The sequence below is a fragment of the Anolis sagrei genome, chromosome 1 (genome assembly GCF_037176765.1).
Source record: "Anolis sagrei isolate rAnoSag1 chromosome 1, rAnoSag1.mat, whole genome shotgun sequence".
Lineage (NCBI taxonomy): Eukaryota > Metazoa > Chordata > Lepidosauria > Squamata > Dactyloidae > Anolis > Anolis sagrei.
The window spans coordinates 148,226,140-148,246,253 of record NC_090021.1 but is presented as its reverse complement, the minus strand read 5'-3'; the positions used below and the strand labels follow the sequence as shown (position 1 = coordinate 148,246,253).

Genomic DNA, 20,114 nt, shown 5'->3' with positions numbered 1-20,114 from the left:
GGATCTGGAATCCTTGGCTTGTTCTGAATTAATACAGTTTTAATGGAAGCAAAGAGAGGGGCCATGAAGACAGTTCCATCTTGCCTCCAGTGTCATCAGTTAGGAGCCCCCCCCCCCCAAAAAAAACCCTGCTGCTCTGAGATCAGAGTGAAGAGAGGAGCCAGGAAGGCAGTTCCATCTTGTCTCCTGCACTGTGCTTATAATATATTGTATATACATATAATATTGATATTATAATGTAATACAATATACCTAATCATAATAAAATGATATAATTATATATTTTATATTAAATGTAATATTACTAAAAATATTACTGTATAATGTAATAGTACAATGTAATATATATATTTTATTTTTTTTGTTGTGTCAGGAGCGACTTGAGAAACTGCAAGTCGCTTCTGGTGTGAGAGAATTGGTCGTCTGCAAGGACGTTGCCCTGGGGACGCCCGGATGATTTTTGATGTTTTATCATCCTTGTGGGAGGCTTCTCTCATGTCCCCGCATGAGGAGCTGGAGCTGATAGAGGGAGCTCATCCGCCTCTCCCCGGATTCGAACCTGCGACCTGTCGGTCTTCAGTCCTGCTGGCACAGGGGTTTAACCCACTGCGCCACCGGGGGCTCCACATATATAATATTAATATTGTGCTATGATAATAATATAATATATTGTATTTACTTTTTACTTGTAAACCGCTCCGAGTCTCCTTCAGGGTGAGAAGGACGGCATATAAATGTCGTAAATAAAATAAATAAATAAATCTCCAGTAAAACAGAGACAGATCCTGGAATATGGGCCTGTCTGGATGCTCATCTCCTCTTCTGGGTCTGCCTTTTTTCCCTCGCACTTATCCCCAAGTCTTTCAGAGCATTCCTTCAGGATGACGTTCATTCCTTTCTCTTAGCAAGAGCCCAGCAAAGACATGGGGATGGCATCGGTGGACCAGAAACAAAACAGTAGCAAACATTTTAAGAATCTGCATGGACAGGCATTACAGCTCTGAAAAATAGGCTATGTTTGAGAAAAGGACTCAATTAAAGCAGCAATCCACACTAAATCTTAAAGCAACAGCACAAGCAGAGCAAAATAGGACTGCCATCTAGTCCTTCTTGTTGATCAGCCCTGAATTCCAAGAGAACAAACTAAAAGCCAGATTAAGTAAGATTCAGCAGAATGATATACCTCTCTAGAAATGTTCTAGGTCCTCAAGCTCAACTCTATGATAACTTCCAGAAGAAGAATATTGTAGAATTGCCTGGACGATCTAGAAAATTCTTTTCAAAAAGACATATTTTGTCAAATGTCAGTAGATGAAAGTGGTCACGGGGGTATGAGGGTCATATTGTAAATATTTAAACATAATCAAATATTTAAAAAATCACAAAACTACTTTGCTTTGAAGATTTTTGTTTTTAATTTATATTTCAAATCATTTTTGCTGCCAGCTTTTCATCTGCAAAGAACCGCCCAACTGAGCTGTTTCAAGTGGTCAGAAGACTATGTCAAACTGGTCTTTAAGGGGAAAATGCTGACTACTCAACAGCCCACTGTGAAGAGTCTGCATGGCACTTTGCAAATAAAGTTGCTCAGATTAGCTCCGACTTGGAAGCCTTTGTTGATCCAGTGGATATAACCATGGCTCCTACTCATCCAGTGTTGTTGGAAACTTTTCAATTTGTGCAGCCTGAAAATGTGGGCAGGCCCCACTGAAAAGGTGAGACCCACCACATATGTGCTAGACCTTTGTCGCTCCCAGCCAAAGGGGACTGGCGGAGTAGGTTAGGGAAGTGATCAATGCCTCTCCAGTAGGACAGGATCTCAACATGCCTGAAGGAGGTTGTGGTAAGATCTTTTTAAAAGAAACCCCACCCCGTGGTTCCTACTGTATTTGTTAACTATAGATCATTCTCCATTTCTTCCTTTTCTGGGCAAGGTACTGGAGCATGTGGTGGCTTCATAACTCCAAGGATTTCTAGTTGAAACCAATTATCTAGATCCATTTCAATCTAGTTTTAAGCAAGGTTATGGAACAGACAGCTTTGGCCACCTTGTTAGATGACCTATGAAGAGAACTGGACAGGGGAGTGTGTCCCTGTTGGTTCTCCTGAACTTCTCAGCAGCTTTTGGTACCATCAACCATAGTATCCTTTTCGGACCTCTCACTGGGATGGGACTTGGAGGCACAGTGGCTCCATTTCTTCCTGGAGGGGTGAACCCAGAAAGTGGTAATTTGGAGTGCCATGCCATCTATATGCAGATGACACTCAATTCTACTAATTTCCACCTAAAGCTAATGTGGTCCTAAACCAGTGCCTGTCATCAATAATGGGCTAGATAAGGACAAAAAAACCTGAAACTTAATCTAGGCAAGAGAGAGGTGCTTCTGGTAAGTTAAAAGACAGATTAGGAAATAGGGATTTGGACTGTGTTAGATGGGGTTACACTCCCCCCTGAAGACACAGTACTCCTGGACTCAATGTTGAACCTGGAAGCCCGGGTTTCTGCAGCGGCCAGGAGTGCCTTTGCACATTTAAAGCTTGTATGGAAACTTCTCCCATTCCTTGAGATGCCAGATTTGGCCATGGTGATACATCTCATTTTAATTACTGTAATGCACTCTACATGGGGATGCCTCTGAAAAGGTTCGGAAACTCCCAGTCCAAAGAGTTGCAGCCAGATTACTAACCAAGGCTGGTGAAAGGGACTGCACAACCTCCCTGTTGCAACAGCTCTAGTGGCTGCCAGTCTGTTTCTGGGCACAATTCAAAGTGTTAGTTATGACCTATAAAACCCTATATGGCTCAGATCCAAGCTCTTTGGCAGATCACATTTCCCTGTATGAACCTGTTCAGGCTCTGAGATCCACAGGAGAAGCCCTTCTCTCAGTCCCACCACCATAGCAATCACAGTTGATGGGGATCTTGGTGGCTTAAATGGCTTCATATAGATTTTGTAGCTCCAACATCCCAGAATTATTCCTGGTTCTTCTATTTCTAAGTGTCACTTTCCTCCAAGTATCTACCTCCTGTGTTAGGGAGTGACCTTCTCCTCAGAGACATTGCCTGTATGCTTCTTCTGCAAGACAGTCTCCTCTACTGATTCCAAGACAACCTCTTTCTCCCTAATATGTTGGAGTGTGGATACATGGACCTCAAGGGATGCCATGGCATGTTCTCGTCTACGAGGGCTAGTAGCTTGGACTTGCTGCAAGTATAACTATCCACACTCTTGGGTAAGAACACAAACATGCCACAGCTATTGCAGGTGTTAAAATGAGTTCCCTCACCATCAATTTTTAGTAGTCCTAAGTAGAAAATGGAAGTTCAAAATTCTCTAAGATTAGTTTTCCAAAGGCATGTATAAAGGACCTCAAAGCACCATTAAAATTATTTTCATGGGTCATTACAAGGGAAAATCTGGTTTGGTAGTACTTCTGAGAGTTACAGCTTATCCACATTTTGTAATGGGACCATTCATAAAACTGAAAAACAAACAATGACTATTTCTAATGTTTATCCTTACAAAATCCCTAACCCAGGCATGACCAGTTACCTAAGTTAGTATTTTAATAAAAATAATATTTTTATGTCTTACCCGCCTCTCTTCATGGCTCGAGGCAGGGTGCAACATAGATAAAACTCATCAGAGAGAGCCAACATTTGAACAATCGGGCTTTCATAAACACACTGTGTATGTACACAAGGTGGTTGCAGACAACTGGATACAATTTCACCTTCAGAATGAGGAAAAACATATAATCCTATACAACATTTAGATTTCAGGAAGGCCCGGATCTAAAGGTTTATATTTTTTTTTCATTTGGTGATTTAGCAACTGCATAATGTAATGATGTACCTCTTCCACTTCTGCCCACAAATCTCAGGTCATTAAACCGTGCCACTTGATTCTTCATTACAGCAGAGGCATTCCTGAGCTCAGCAGAATAGTTTTCATCATTTCCAGCCATGACGGTGACCACAGTCCCATCAGGGACTTCTCCTAAGGCCACCACCTGTGAAAGAAAAAGCACAATAATAACCTCTTCAAATTATGTGGCTCTTAATTTCAAGTCCACCCTTGTTTTTTGAGAAAATATCTTGTTTTCAAACCATACAAACAATCACCATATGAAGTAGGACAGTGGAGCTATGCTCATTAACTACACTGCTAGATCTCTCTTGGCAGTTGTCTTGCTACCTGTAGGTTGCAGCTATTGGTGAGCCCACATATATAGTTAGGTTCTTCTCTCTTCTTGAGAGAAGGCAAAATCCTATGTACATACATTGCCGTCAAACGGATGGGGGCATTAACAAGATATACTCACGCTCCACACCACTGCATAATTCAGCTACCCAAACTGGGTTAGCATTAAGGCGAATCAGTACATTACCATCTTGCATCAAATGGCAATGCAAGTGTTGCCAAGATCACATGGCAACACCAGGATACAGGACCACTCACTCACTCACCAACTCACTTGAATGCCCATCTATCCACTCAACCAATCCCTTCCAAGAATGTCATGGTAAGTAAAAAGGACTAAGGGCCCTTATATACCGACCATATAATGCAGTTGGAAGCCAGCTCGAGTGTGGGGTGTCTGCATAACATACACCCCAATGTGTGCTGCAGTGCACCTCAAACCGGAAGCAGCACATTAAAAACCTCATAAGAATAAGCCAGATAATGCACTGTTGTCACAAAAAAATTAATGTGCAGATTTTATAAATGTGAATTTAATATGATGTGTGGGAATGAATGGAAGAATGGAAGATGAATGGATTTATGGAGCTAATAATTTTGGAAACACCAGTGAAAGACCCAGGCCCGCAATAACTAACTATCTGCTTTCTGGACTGTGATTAAAACCTGTCAATAAGAATTGAAAAGTAAACTCTGATAAGAATTGCAACATTCTTTATGTTAAGAAGGAAGTCAACACAAGCCTTGTGTTTCTCAACACCAATCAAGAAGAGTCAACATCTAGCCAGGAAACTGAGATTGATCCAGGATGGAAGATGTCTATCATTAACTTTGGGATGACATCAACAGAATATTCCTATAAAACACTCAGTCTAATACTGCTCAAAGTGTGGCAGACAGAGACACTGTTCACCCGCTATGCTCTGCTCCATGGGAAGGAGAGAGATAGTGTACCATGGAGTGGCAGATTTGCAAGGGAGCAGTCTGGTCACTTTGGCCTTCTTTCTCAAGGGAAGAGGAAAAAGTGTGCTTTGGAGTCTTGGATTTTGTGTAGGGAGTCAGGTTCTGCTGTATAGAAAACAGAGATCTGGTCCTTGGCATTGTTCTTAGGGAAAGAAGTTCTGGCATTTTGAAGTTATGGTGTTATGGAAGTTATGGAACTGTACATTGGAAGGCTGCAGGAAAGCAGGGTCTGGCCTAACAGGTGCTTCACCAAGGAGGGAGAAAAATGATATGGTAATATTTAAATGCCTGAGGATGAATGTGTGTACATGTGGTGTGAATGCTGAGTGAAAATGTAATTCCCCTTTGTTTGTTTGTTAGCCATGTAATTATAAATCCAATGTAGTTGCATAGAATCTATATGTCTCTATGTCTAATGTCATTCTTTGTCTAAATGTTTTTCTGTAATCTGATATACCCTCTCACACTGGAAATTGCAATAAAAAGAATCTATGCTTTAAAGTTATTGAAAAGTCATTCATGACACTGTAGCTGACTATAGTATAACCTATGCATGGCTCAAAGCCAGGACCAGAAAATCCGGAGTGCTTATAAGGACACTGTGGACAGTGAAACACTTTAAAGAACACCAAAATACAACTGGCTGGGGGTGAGCAAGGACTCACAAGTGACTAATTACTCCCCTGGAAGCAAAAAGCACATAATTCCCATGAGAACTCATGCACTGCCATGGTTCAATACTGATCCTGAGTGAACATGAATATGTCTAGCCACAGATACTGAAGTTCCTGGGTTGACTTGATCGATCCACAATCAGTGGATACTGTGGCAACCATTGGTTTATTTTAATCCACTTCTAAACTGGATGGCAGTGTGTGTGCACAAAATGCTCTTAGTTTTGTGGTGAGAAAGAAAAAGAGGGAAACAAAACTGTATGCTTTCAGAAGATAGAAGACTGGAAGACTCTGTGCTTAACTTCTATAGAGAAAAATGCTAAGCTTTTAATCTTTAGGGGGGAGATATCTTTGATCACTCAGTAAAATCTCTCCCCCCACAATAATAAAATTATAATATACAAGTTTCACAAGTTATCAAGTTTTGGCTAACATTGAGCTTTTTAAAGTCTGAAAAGTGATTTTTCTTTAGGAAACATTGTCTAAGACTATTCAGAGTCGCCTTCCACTTCCCAGACACGCAGAGTGCAGAGAAGAGAAAAAAAGCAAAGTCAGAATGTTAGAGTCAGTTGTCCCTGTCAAGTAGAAATGGAATTGCACTAGGAAAATCTTCTTTATTTATCCCAAGCTTCTTGCATTAGTTGCATCCCGGTGATCCTGTGTTCTTCCCACAGCCTTGAATCCACAAGATCAGTTAGGAGAATATATATTTTGTAGGAGTAGCCTTCTGGAGATCAGCAGGCCAGAAATCTTTCCATAAGCAAATTATGTCTTGACCAGTTATTTAAGATTGGAGTTGTGACTGAATTATTTAGAAGCAACCGAGGATGGATGGCCATCTGTCAGGGGTGCTTTGATTCTACTTTCCCTGCATGGCGGGGGGGGGGGGGGGTTGGACTGGATGGCTCTTGTGGTCTCTTCCAACTCTATGATTCGATGGTTCTATGTGAAACAGGTTTATATTGGTCCCACAACAGTCACCTCTCTGTGTCATTAAGTTACTTGACTCCCCATCTCTCCATCTGCAGAGGTACAAAAGCCCCCAATTTCACCAGAAAAATTGCAAATGTTGTGGAACACAAAATACAAATGAACTAGTTTCTCCTTGGCAGGCAGAGGTTGCCTCCTGCAATTATTTTGCACCATGTTGCTTCCAAAACAAAAATCAAAAACTAAGTAAATCTGCACTGCCCACTTCAAGTATGGATCGGAAATATAAAACTACACAATTACAGCATTTAATAACAATTTAATTGCTACAGTTCAATCATAATGGACTCCCATGATATGATGTTTGGTGAGGCCTTAAGAGCCTCTGACAGGGAAATCTAAATACTTTGTGAAAATACTTGAACTACCCAAACTAAACCCACAATTCATGGTGCGATTATTTAGTTCTATATATTTGAGGAAAAACATATATAAATATAGTTAATTAAATGAAAGATTTAACATAACCAAGCCTCAAACTGTCTTTTCAAAGTTCATACCTCTGATCTCATTCTAGAAGAAGTTTAATGTAAAGTTGAAGGCATTTGCTTTGTGCAAAACAAGGTAAAATGACCAGCATATTCTAACATCAAACCAAAATTATTTCAGATATATTGGGTTGGATCCAGACTCAGAAATGACCCACTGAAATCAATTTAAGTATGGATCCACCACTTCGAAACAAATAAATCATAAAGGTAGGGATACCAAGGTGCTTGTCTATAAAGCTATTGTCCTTCCAACCCTGCTATATGCCTGCGAAACATGGACTGTCTACAGATGTCACATGCAACTTCTGGAATGATTCCATCAGAGCTGCCTCTGAAAATTTCTGCAAATCTCTTGGGAAGATAGTCGGAAAAAGGTCAGCATGCTGGAAGAAGCAAAGACCACCAGCACTGAAGCAATACTCCTACACCATCAACTCCACTGGACTGACCACATTGTCCGAATGCCCGATCACCATCTCCCAAAGCAGTTACTATACTCCCAACTCAAGAATGGAAAATGGAATGTTGGTGGACAGGAAAAGAGACCTAAAGATGGGCTTAAAGCCAGCCTTAAAAACTGTGGCATAGATACCGAGAACTGGGAAGCCCTGACCCTAACTGGAGGTCAGCTGCGATTAGCAGTGCTGCGGAATTTGAAGAGGCATGAATGGAGGGTGAAAGGAAGAAACTTGCCAAAAGGAAGGCGCATCAAGCCAACCCTGACCGGGACCATCTTCAGTCAAATACAAACTAATTGACTAAAGTCTAAAGAGGGGCCAAATGGCCATGATCAAAATGAACCACAAACAGATGTAACAAAAGAACTGAGAAGCATAATGTCCACTGTGTATTGGATAATGCTTTTAAAATAATTTTAATGTACTAACTTTAACACTGTCCACTAGGATGAATTTTAACATAGTAATACCTACCCTACATACTCATGTATAACCTAGATTAATCCCACTGGAGCATTGCAGCGCACCCAAATACCTGGGAGTCACTCTGGACCATGCTCTTACCTGCAAGAAGCATTGCCTGAACATCAAGCAAAAAGTGGGTGCTAGAAACAATATCATACGAAAGCTGACTGGCACAACCTGGGGATCACAACCAGATACAGTGAAGACATCTGCCCTTGCGCTGTGCTACTCTGCTGCTGAGTATGCATGCCCAGTGTGGAACATATCTCACCACACTAAAACAGTGGATGTGGCTCTTAATGAGACATGCCGCATTATCACGGGGTGTCTGCGCCCTACACCACTGGAGAAATTACACTGTCTAGCCGGTATCGCACCACCTGACATCCGCCGGGAAGTGGCAGCCAATAGTGAAAGGACCAAGGCAGAGACATCTCCAGCTCATCCCCTGTTTGGGTATCAGCCAGCACGGCAACGACTTAAATCCAGACATAGTTTTCTAAGATCTACAGATACACTCGCCGGAACACCTCAGCAAGCGAGAGTCCAAAAGTGGCAGGCTCAAACCCAGAACCTCAACCAATGGCTGATACCAAATGAGAGACTCCCCCCTGGGCACACAGAAAACTGGGTGACTTGGAAGGCGCTGAACAGACTGCGCTCTGGCACCACGAGATGCAGAGCCAACCTTCAGAAATGGGGCTACAAAGTGGAATCCTCGACATGCGAGTCTGTAGAGGAGCAAATCACAGACCACTTGCTGCAATGCAACCTGAGCCCTGCCACATGCACAATGGAGGACCTTCTTGCAGCAACACCAGAAGCACTCCAAGTGGCCAGATACTGGTCAAAGAACATTTAATCAACTACCAAACTCACACATTTTGTATTTTCTCTGTTTGTTTGCTTTGTTCTGTTAGAAATGTAATATAATTGACTGGCTGCCCTGACACGAGAAATAAATACCTAGAATTAAAAAAAAAATAATGGGTTTAAGTTACAGGAGATAAGATCCCACCTGAACATTAGGAAGAACTTCCTGACTATAAGAGCTGTTCAGCAGTGGAACTCTCTGCCTCGGAGTGTGGTGGAGACTCCTTCTTTGAAGGTCATTAAGCTGAGGATGGATGGCCATCTGTTGGAGATACTTTGATTGTGCCTTTCCTGCATTGCAGGCAGTTGGACTGTATGGCCCATGAGGTCTCTTCCAACTCTATGATTCTAACCCCAAAACCTGGGTAAATGTAAATGACCTCAACTCTTCTTTAAAAAAATGGAATCATCTGCTTCTCTGAGCAGAGTGGCGATCCATAATTTTGGCTCCAAATTTTGCCCTCAACTTATACACAAGCTCAGCTTATACATCAGCATATATGGTACCTTCAGTTCAAAGTATGCTGTGTTAATAATAGTTCTTATCCCGTTATGGCAAAAAGTAAATTTAAAACTTTTTGTTCAATATATAATGATAACCTGTAACTTTTAAAATAGGGATTTCATGATGCTTTCTTAGATTAAAAAATAACTTTAACAAAGCTATGAAGTTACAAGTGAATTGATGATACTGTTGCCAGCGGGCTAAATGGTTACTTCTCGCTCCACATATAGAACAATTAATGGGAATTTGATGGAAAAATTGGCCCCAGTCCCACTTTTCCTTATTCTTTTCTACTTCGGTGCTTTTAAATAGCTTTCATGTGGTGTAAACAGATAGATGCCTTATCTAATAGTGCTGATTTATACGACAACCAAGCTTTGGTAGATTTAAACATACTACTTAAAATGTTATCAGTAAATAAAATGGTGATATGAGATATGTAATCATGAGAAATCTCAGTTGAAATCAGTTACATCCCACACAGAAACTCCATGACCAACAGAAAATACTGTGTTTTCTGGTGGTCTTTGGTGACCAGGCATGTAGCCGGGGGGGGGGGGGGGCTTAAGGGGCTTCAGCCCCCCCACCCCCCGAAATTCTCATGATGGTTCGTGAAAAGGCCTTATTGGTGCATTATTTAAACTGTTATGTTTATTCATGTCATGATCTGATCACCATACTCAATATATCCCATATGCATGGGGGTATTGGGGCAATGATACAAAAGGTTTGCTAGGCTAGACCCTCTTTCACTCAGACTCAGCCCCCCCCCCGAAACTCAGCCCCCCCGAACCCCCCCCCCGAAAAAAATTACCCCCCCCCGATCCATCATTGTTTGAGTCCACAGTGCTCTCTGGATGTAGGTGAACTACAACTCCCAAACTCAAGGTCAATGCCCACCACACCCTTCTAGTATTTTCTGTTGGTCATGGGAGGCCTGTGTGCCAAGTTTGGTTCAATTCCATCGTTGGTGGAGTCCAGAATGCTCTTTGATTGTAGGTGAACTATAAATCCCAGCAACTACAACTCCCAAATGACAAAATCATAATGTTTTGAGTGATGGTCACTCCTTGTGTTGTGAGATGTTTTGTTGCCAAATTTAGTGTGATTCCATTCATTGGTTCTTTTGTTTTTAAGGTACTCATTATGCACAGAGCATTTATATATATATAGATAATATAATATAACATAATATAATATAATATATTGTATATACATATAATATTGATAATATTATAATAATGTAATACAATATAATACTACTAATAATAACATGATATTAGAATTATATATTTTATATTAAATGTAATCTTACTAATAATATTACAGTATAATGTTATCGTACAATGTAATATATAATATTAATATTGTGGTATGGTAATAATATAATATATTGTATTTACTTGTTACTTGTAAGCCACTCCGAGTTCCCTTCGGGGTGAGAAGGGCGGCATATAAATGTCGTAAATAAATAAATAAATATACCGCTTTGAAATTGGCTTCCCTCTTTTAAAACACGCTGTGTATTCCCTCTCTCCCCCTCTCCATGTGTAACATGGACATATCAAATATTATCCAACTCACTACGGAAAAGGCTTTCGGAGAATGTCTGGAATATAGTTAAAGAAATGAGTGAGAGAGAAAGAAAATGTAGGTGGGTGGGAAGTACCCTCATATATAGGTAACAGCAGAATATTAATATCAGTGCCCCTTATTAGACCTGGGTGGTCTTTAACTGCGGCGTGATCCTCCTAACCTCCCAGGCGCTGTCTCCCTTGGCCAGACAAGCATCTTCCTAGCAACACGCTTCTGCATCTGCCCAGCGGGAGCCCAAGGCAGCCTGCCAAAAAGGAAGGAAGGAAAGAGCCCAAAACAACCTCCCCATACACACACACACCATTTGGGGGGGGGGGGGGGAAGAAACTTTGACCCAATCTACAGCCAACTTTTTAATGCAACTAGTTTCAAAGATCTTTTGACTTTTTTCTACTCAGTGCATGAGTGTGAATTTTTTGTGCATTGACAGTTTCCAAACAGAATGTCGAATCAATCGTATTGAGTGCAAAAAGAAACTTTACAAAGGCCCTGGAAACTTCTACTAATGTCTTTTCTTCCCGATCAAAATCACAGCATCAAAAACAACACCAAAAAGCCACCTATTTAAGTTAGTGACTAAAAACAACAACAAAACACATGGCTTTAGAAGTGATAGGTCGTGACATATTTGTGCAGCAATGTGTAGGTGAGCCGCACAAACGTAATGAAAAACCTCTGAATCAATGCGAAAGAAGCAATAAATCATCTATTCTTTAAAAAGCTTTTCACGAGAGAAGTTGCATCGGAATATGTTGCATTATTACAATTTTCGTCTGTGTCTTTTCAAGATTAGTTTAACGTCCGGCTTGCTAGTAAGACTGAATGATTGTGTTGCGAAACGAGGCATGTCTAGATCCCTGTAAAGGTGTCACCAACATGCCATGTTTGCAAAGCTCTGCTATAGATAAATACAGGGGAGTCTAAACCACCACTTGCATCCTGGAAGGAAAAGCTCTAAGTCCCCCACCCCCAACGGCCTCATGTTTTGAGGGGTGGGACTGAATCTGGTCATTAATTCCATGCAAAATAATGGTTGCGGTTACCTCAGTTATTAGAACCAAGGCTGGATCTACATTGCCAAATCGTGCAATTATGGGACTCCATCTACACTGCCATATAATGCAGTTTCGGAATGCATTGAACTCCATGATAAGGAAGTGCAAACTCATGTAATCCAGTTCAGCTGCATTCTGAAACCACATTATATGACAGTGTAGATCCAGGCTTTCAATGCAGTGCAGTTCAAACCACATTGGGTTGCTGTGAGTTTTTCAGGCTGTGTAGCATTCTCTCCTGACATTTCGCCTGCATCTGTAGCTGGCATCAAACCGCATTCTTTGGCAGTTAAAAGTAGCCTGAGATGTAAAAGATTACATCTTACTAAGTGGAGAACAGGCAGCCCCTGAGTTGCAAACATCAACTTACAAATGACTCCTTGTTAAGAACAGGGTGAGATAATAGGAGGTGAGAGAAATCTATTCCTCGGAAGGGAAATCCACTCCTGGGAGAGTTATTATCATGGAGAAAGGGGGTCTCTATTGAAGCTTTAGCACCAATCTTTGTACTACAACTCCCAAACTCAAGGTCGGTGCCCACCAAACCCTTCTATTGTTGGTCATGGGAGTCCTGTGTGCCAAGTTTGGTTCAATTCCATCGTTGCTGGAGTTCAAAATGCTCTTTGATTGTAAGTAAACTATACATCCCAGCAACTACTACAAAATCTTTGTTTCCACAACAAACCACATTTTTCAAAATCCAATTCTCACATGGACAGAAAATGAAGTGAAATATTCTGAACAGGGGCACAGACAGTAAAACAAGCACCCTTCCCTATACTGTCCAAAGCTAATAAAAATTATTTACAAAATGGAGTTACACTGAAAAAATGTACCTGTTCTGATTTACAAATCTTGTTCCTAACTTGGGGACCGCCTGCAATGGTAGTTGATAACTCCATTATTATTCCCAAGGCCAGATCTATGCTGCCAAATCATGCAATTTGAAGTGCATTATATGGGCCCCATATATTGACAGTGTAGACCATATAATGTGGTTTGAATTGCACTACATTGCATTGAATGGCTGGATGGACACGATGCCATCTAATGCTGTTTCAGACATGATGTGGCAGTGTGAGACTCATCTAACCTTGTTCAACTCTGTTCAACTGCATTCTGAAACCACATTCGATGCCAGTGTGTTGATCCAGCCATGCAATGCACAGTTCAAACTGGGTCTACGCTGTCAATATAATGCACTTTAAATTGCATTGATCAAGATCTTCCTCTGCCAACAGGCTTTTGGGGAAGGGGAGATTGGGGAGGGTGGATGGGATTTTTGTGGGGGAGAGAATATGAGTTTTAAAGGTCCTTTGAATGTATTTGCTGTATTTTAATTCTGTTTTCTTTTTACCACACTGTAAGTATTTAATTATTTTTAACATTCATATTGCTCTTTTTAAACTGTTTAGTGTGGATAGATGTTAGCAACCTTGAGTCCCCATGGGGAGAAAGGCAAGATATAAATAAAGATTATGATAACAATAATAATAACAACACTGTTTACTATTTCTATATTTAAAGTTGTATTATAATGCTTTTCATTGTGAACCACTTTGAGGCCCCTTCCACACAGTAGAATAAAACCCCACATTTTGTTGTATTATAACTTGTATTATAATGCTTTTAATTGAATAAAACCCCACATTTTCTGCTTTGAACTGCATTATATGGCAGCATGGACTCAGATAACCCACTTCAAAGCAGATTTTGTGGAATTTTCTGCCTTGATATTCTAAGTTATGTGGCTGTGTGAAAAGGCGCTGAGTCTCCCTATGGAGAGAGAAAGCGGGATATAAATAAACATAATAAACATAATCCCCTCTGGTGCTGTCTGGCTGTTGTTTATCATCATGATGTAATTTTAAACAACACCCCCAGCATCATTTGATACCTTTAGTGCACTTTAATTATTTGGATTTTGTCATGATGTTGATGTATACAATGAGGCTTATCTGTTTTAATGATTTTAATGTTTAGTCATTGAAATTGATAAATTTATATTGATGTTATTTATTTATTGTTTGGATCTGATTTGTTTGTTCATGATGGCATTGAATGTTTGGCACTTTGGTTCTGGAAACTGCCCTGAGTCCCCTTGGGGAGATAGGGTGGGTTACAAATAGTTATTATTATTATTATTATTATTATTATTATGTTATATTATACTATTATATTACATTATTATTACTTTGTTTGTGGTTTAAGATTATTATTAAATTATATATTATTATATTATTATTACTTTGTGGTTTTATATTATTATATTATATATTATTGTTATATTATTACTACTTTGTGGTTTTTCTATACATTATAGCTGTATTCTCAATTTACTACTGACATGGTAAAATTATTATTATTATTATTATTATTATTATTATTATTATTATTATTATTTGATACGTAACAAGATGAGGACACAGCAAACAAGATCACTATGTTGGCTTTTGTATTTGATCACAGGTTGGACACTTCCCAAATGTCTAAGAGTGTGTGATGTATCGGCAAAGAATGTGTACAGATCCGAGTAGGGTGGCCTTTTGCAGCTGACAGATGGTAATTTTGTCAGCACAGATTGTTTTTAAGTGCAGGCCAAGAACTTTAGGCACTGCACCCAGTGTGCCATTGACCACTGGGACCTTCTCTTCTGGTTTATGCCAGAGCCTTTTGCAGTTTGATTACTATTACTATTTTACTGACACAGTATGTCACAGCAAATGAGATCTATATGCTGGATTTCGTATCACAAAATCAAAAGTCGAACACTTCCCAAGGGACTAGGACTGTGTGATGTATTTTCAAATGAACAATCACAGAAGCGGCAAAAATATACAATGCCAGAAAACTGCACAGTTATTATTATTTGGCAAGGAAGTTCTCGCTTGGGGTGTAAAAGGCTACCTGGCACTAAGAGGAGTGATTGCATTGGAGATTGTGTGTGTCTGGATCTATGCTGTCATATAACTGGGTAGTTGTGAGTTTTCTGGGCTGTACGGCCATGTTCCAGAAGCATTCGCTCCTGATGTTTCACCCACATCTATGGCAGGCATCCCTCTCTAGGAAAGCCTGCCATAGATGCAGGCGAAACGCCAGGAGAGAATGCTTCTGGAACACGGCCATACAACCCGGGAAACTCACAGCAACCCAGTGATTCCGGCCGTAAAAGCCTTCAACAATAGGGTTGTTGTATATGTGCTTTCTGGGCAGTCTGTCCATGTTCCAGAAGCATTCTCTCCTGACGTTTTGGCTGCATCTATGGCAGGCATCCTCAGAGGTTGTGAGGTCTCAAAGCTTCTGAGGATGTCTGCCACAGATGCAGGCGAAACGTCAGGAGAGAATGCTTCTGGAACATGGCCATACAGCCCGGAAAACTTACAACCACCCAGTGATTTCAGACATGAAAACCTTCAACAATACATTGTCATACAGGGTTGTTGTGGGTATGCTTTCCGGGCTGTATGGCCATGTTCCAGAAGCATTCTCTCCTGACGTTTCGCCTGCATCTATGGCAGGCATCCTCAAAGGTTGTGAGGTCAGACGTCACAGCCTCTGAGGATGCCTGCCATGGATGCAGGCGAAATGTCAGGAGAGAATGCTTCTGGAACATGCCCATTCAGCCTGGAAAACTTACAACCACCCATTGATTCTGGCCACGAAAGCCTTCGGCAATACATTGTCATAGGGTTGTAAGTTTTCCGAGCAGTCTGGCCATGTTCCAGAAGTGGTTGTGAGGTCTCACAGCCTCTGAGGATGCCTGGCATAGATGCAGGCGAAACGTCAGGAGAGAATGCTTCTGAAACATGGCCATTCAGCCTGGAAAACTTACAACCATCCATTGATTCCAGCCATGAAAGCCTTCGACAATACATTGACATAGGGTTGTAAGTTTTCCGAGCAGTCTGGCCATGTTCCAGAAGCATTCTCTCCTGACGTTTCGTCTGCATCTATGGCAGGCATCCTCAGAGGTAGTGAGGTCTCACAGCCTCTGAGGATGCCTGCCATAGATGCAGGCGAAACATCAGGAGAGAATGCTTCTGGAACATGGCCATTCAGCTTGGAAAACTTACAAACACCTAGTGATTCCGGCAATGAAATGATTCCGGCAATACATTGACATATCGCTGCCTTAGATCCGGGCTTTTTTATTTTATCTTTTTTTAGAAACTGCAAGTCGCTTCTAGTGTGAGAGAATTGGCCGTCTGCAAGGACGTTCCCCAGGGTGTTTTGATATTTTACCATCCCTGTGGGAGGCTTCTCTCTTATGTCCCCGCATGGGGAGCCGAAGCTGAGAGAGGGAGCTCATCCGCGCTCTGCCCGGATTCGAACCTGCGACCTGTGGGTCTTCAGAACTGCCGGCACAAGGGTTTGTTTAACCCACTGCACCACGGGGTTCCCAGATCCAGGCTGAGATGCTTCCAGGGGCGCGCGCGCGACGAGTAGCGAAGCCTGTGGTTTGGGGGCAAGAGAAGAGGAGGAGGAGGAAAGGCAGAGGCGCGCGCCGCCGGCTTACCTTGAAGGCCACCGGGAGCGTCTTGTTGCAGCGCCAGTGCGAAGGCAGGACGGAGCAGAGGAAGTTGGGGCTGTCGGTGCGGACTAGCTCGGCCGGGTGGTCGGCGATGATCTCCACCATGGTGCGGTTGTCGTGCGGGCGGAGCCGGGGGGTTGCCGCTGCCTCGGGGTGTTGCTGCTGCTGGGACTGCTGTTGCTGCTGTTGCTGCTGCGGGTGAGGCGCGTGCGGGTGCGCGTGCTGCTGTTGCTGCTGCTGGGCCGCCGCGGGGCTGACGTCGCTCATCTTCCCAGGCTGGAGGCTGCTGGACGGGGGGCTGAACCGCCGGCTGGTGCTGGGATCTACGGGGACACGCATCACAACAGCAACAAGTTAGGCAAGACAAGAGGGGGGGGGGGGGGGGAGAGAGAGAGAGAGAAAGAGAGAGAAGGACTGGAGGAGGGGGCCGAGAGAAAAAGGGAGAGAAGGGAGAGCTCTCTGCAAGCGGGCGGGCGTCTGTCTCTTTCTTTCTTTCCCTCCCTCTTTCTTTCTTTCTTTCCTTCCTTCTTCGCTCCCTCCCCGCCTCCTTCCTTCCTTTCTTTCGTCCCAAAGCGGGGGAGGGAGGCTTGTTGGAGCTCAGTCGTAGCAGCGTTAGGCACCGATCCGATTCTCTTTGCTATGAACGAGGACGTGAGGAAGGGGGGGGGGGTGTTGGAGGGGGAAAGGAGCTGCCTCCCCCTCGGAAGCAAGACCCCCCTCCATCCCGTTTCTGAAGAAGCCCCTTTGCCCTTCAAAACCCACCCGCTTGGGACCACGATCCCTTTTCCCTGGGGTCTCAACCACCCCGAAAGTGCTTTCAGCAGCATCAAGAGACCCCTTGGTACTCAGATCAAACGGGGAGAGACCCTTCCACTGCTGCCGCCTTCCGCGCCTGGCTTAGCGCTCTCAAGCGTCAAGAAAAAGGGGGGTAGGCGCGGATCAGAAGGTGAAATTGTCCCCCAAAAGCCGCCTGCATCAACTTCCCTCCTTCCCTCGTCCCGAAGAATTACTCGCGCTTCAAAGGAGGCGGGGGGGGGGGGGGGGGAGAGAAACTTGAAAACTCTAGCAGTGTAGGAGCGAATTGTCCCAGATGGATGTTACTTTGGGCCCATCAACACAGCCCTTTATCCCAAAATATCCAGGCAGAAAATCCCACATTATCTGAGTGTGGACTCTGATAACTGAAGGTCCTTCCACACAGCCCTTTATCCCAGAATATCCACGCAGAAAATCCCACATTATCTGATTTGAACTGGAATATATGTTCTTATGGACTCTGGGCCCTTCCACACAGCCCTATATCCCAGAATATCCAGGCAGAAAATCCTACATCTGATTTGAACTGGAATATCTGGCAGTGTGGACTCAGATAGCCCAGCTCAAAATCGATATTGGGGGATTTTCTGCCTTGGTATTCTGAGGATCCTTCCACACAGCCCTTTATCCCAGAATATCCAGGCAGAAAATCCCACATTATCTTACTTGAACTGGAATATATGTTATGGACTCTGAGCTCTTCCATACAGCCCTTTATCTCAGAATATCCAGGCAGAAAATCCCACAATATCTGATTTGAACTGGAATATCAGGCAGTGTGGACTGAGCTAACTCAGTTCAAAACCAATGCTGTGGGATTTTCTGCCTTGGTATTTTGAGGGTCCTTCCAACAGCCCTTTATCCCCCAAGGCAGAAAATCTCACATTATCTGATTTGAACTGGAATATCTTGCAGTGTGGACTGAGCTAACCCAGTTCAAAACTGATATTGTGGTATTTCCTACCTTGGTTTTCTGAGGGCCCTTCCACACAGCCCTATATCAAGGCAGAAAATCCCACATTATCTGAGTGTGGACTCTGATAACTCAGGGTCCTTCCACACAGCCTTTTATCCCAGAATATCCAGGCAGAAAATCCCACAATATCTGATTTGAACTGGAATATCTGGCAGTGTGGACTGAGCTAACTCAGTTCAAAACCAATGCTGTGGGATTTTCTGCCTTGGTATTTTGAGGGTCCTTCCAACAGCCCTTTATCCCCCAAGGCAGAAAATCTCACATCTGATTTGAACTGGAATATCTGGCATTGTGGACTGAGCTAAACCAGTTCAAAACCTATATTGCAGGATTTTCTGCCTTGGTATTCTGAGGGTCCTTCCACACAGCCCTTTATCCCAGAATATCCAGGCAGAAAATCCCACATTATCTGATTTGAACTGGAATATCTGATAGTGTGGACTGAGATAACCCAGTTCAAAACCGATATTGTGGGATTTCCTACCTTGGTATTCAGAGGGTCCTTCCACACAGCCCTATATCAAGAATACCAAGGCAGAAAATCCCACATTATCTGAGTGTGGACTCTGATAACTGAGGGTCCTTCCACGCAGTCCTTTATCCCAGAATATCCAGGCAGAAAATCTCACATCTGATTTGATCTGGAATATCTGGCAGTGTGGACTGAGCTAACCCAGTTCAAAACAATTGTTGTGGGATTTTCTGCCTTGGCATTCTGAGGGTCCTCCCAACAGCCCTTTATCCCCCAAGGCAGAAAATCTCACATCTGATTTGAACCGGAATGTCTGGCAGTGTGGACTGAGCTAACCCAGTTCAAAACCCATATTGCGGGGTTTTCTACCTTGGTATTCTGAGGGCCCTTCCACACAGCCCTATATCAAGAATACCAAGGCAGAAAATCCCACATTATTTGAGTGTGGACTCTGATAACTGAGGGTCCTGCCACACAGCCCTTTATCCCAGAATATCAAGGCAGAAAATCCCACAATATCTGATTTGAACTGGGTGATCTGAATCCACACTCAAAGAAAGTGGGATTTCCTCCTTGATGTTCTGGGAGATAGGGCTGTGTGGAAGGGCTCTTTCATTCATTCATTCATTCATGGAAGGAAGGAAGGGGTGTCCTCGACTCCCCGTGTTTTGGTGGCTTTCTCCACACATTTCGAGGCTTAGTGATGCGGTGGGGCAACCCCCGCTCCCTCTCTCCCTCAAGCAGGTCTTTGGGGATCCCCCAAAACGGCTGCCAGAGGCAAGGGCGCCTGCCCAACATTGTGCCCTGATCCTGTTGCCCCTCCCCTGCCCTAAACACAGCTCCACTAGGGCAACTTCCACACAGCAGAGTAAACTCCCACATTATCTGCTTTGAATTGGAATATATGGCAGTGGGGACTCAGGGTCCTTCCACACAGCCCTATAGTCCAGAATATCAAGGCAGAAAATCCCACAATATCTGTTTTGAACTAGGTTATGTGAGTCCACGCTGCCACATATCCCAGTTCAAAGCAGAAAATGTGGGG

At 42.8% G+C, this 20,114-nt stretch overlaps 1 protein-coding gene across 7 annotated transcripts in view; it reads right to left on the bottom strand.

The window, feature by feature from the left end:
- The window catches only part of RUNX2 (RUNX family transcription factor 2), a 231,278-nt gene that overhangs the window by 140,242 nt on the left and 70,922 nt on the right, over positions 1 to 20,114 (bottom strand). For 6 of the 7 annotated variants that reach the window (XM_060785384.2, XM_060785410.2, XM_060785444.2 and 3 more), the window contains 2 exons: positions 16,791 to 17,128; positions 3,857 to 4,013 (listed from right to left, as the gene is read on the bottom strand). In XM_060785384.2, coding sequence (XP_060641367.2) covers positions 3,857 to 4,013; positions 16,791 to 17,128 — 495 coding nt within the window. Of the gene's footprint in view, positions 1 to 3,856; positions 4,014 to 16,790; positions 17,187 to 20,114 lie in introns of those variants that run through there. The other variant, XM_060785418.2, reaches the window with a different exon arrangement.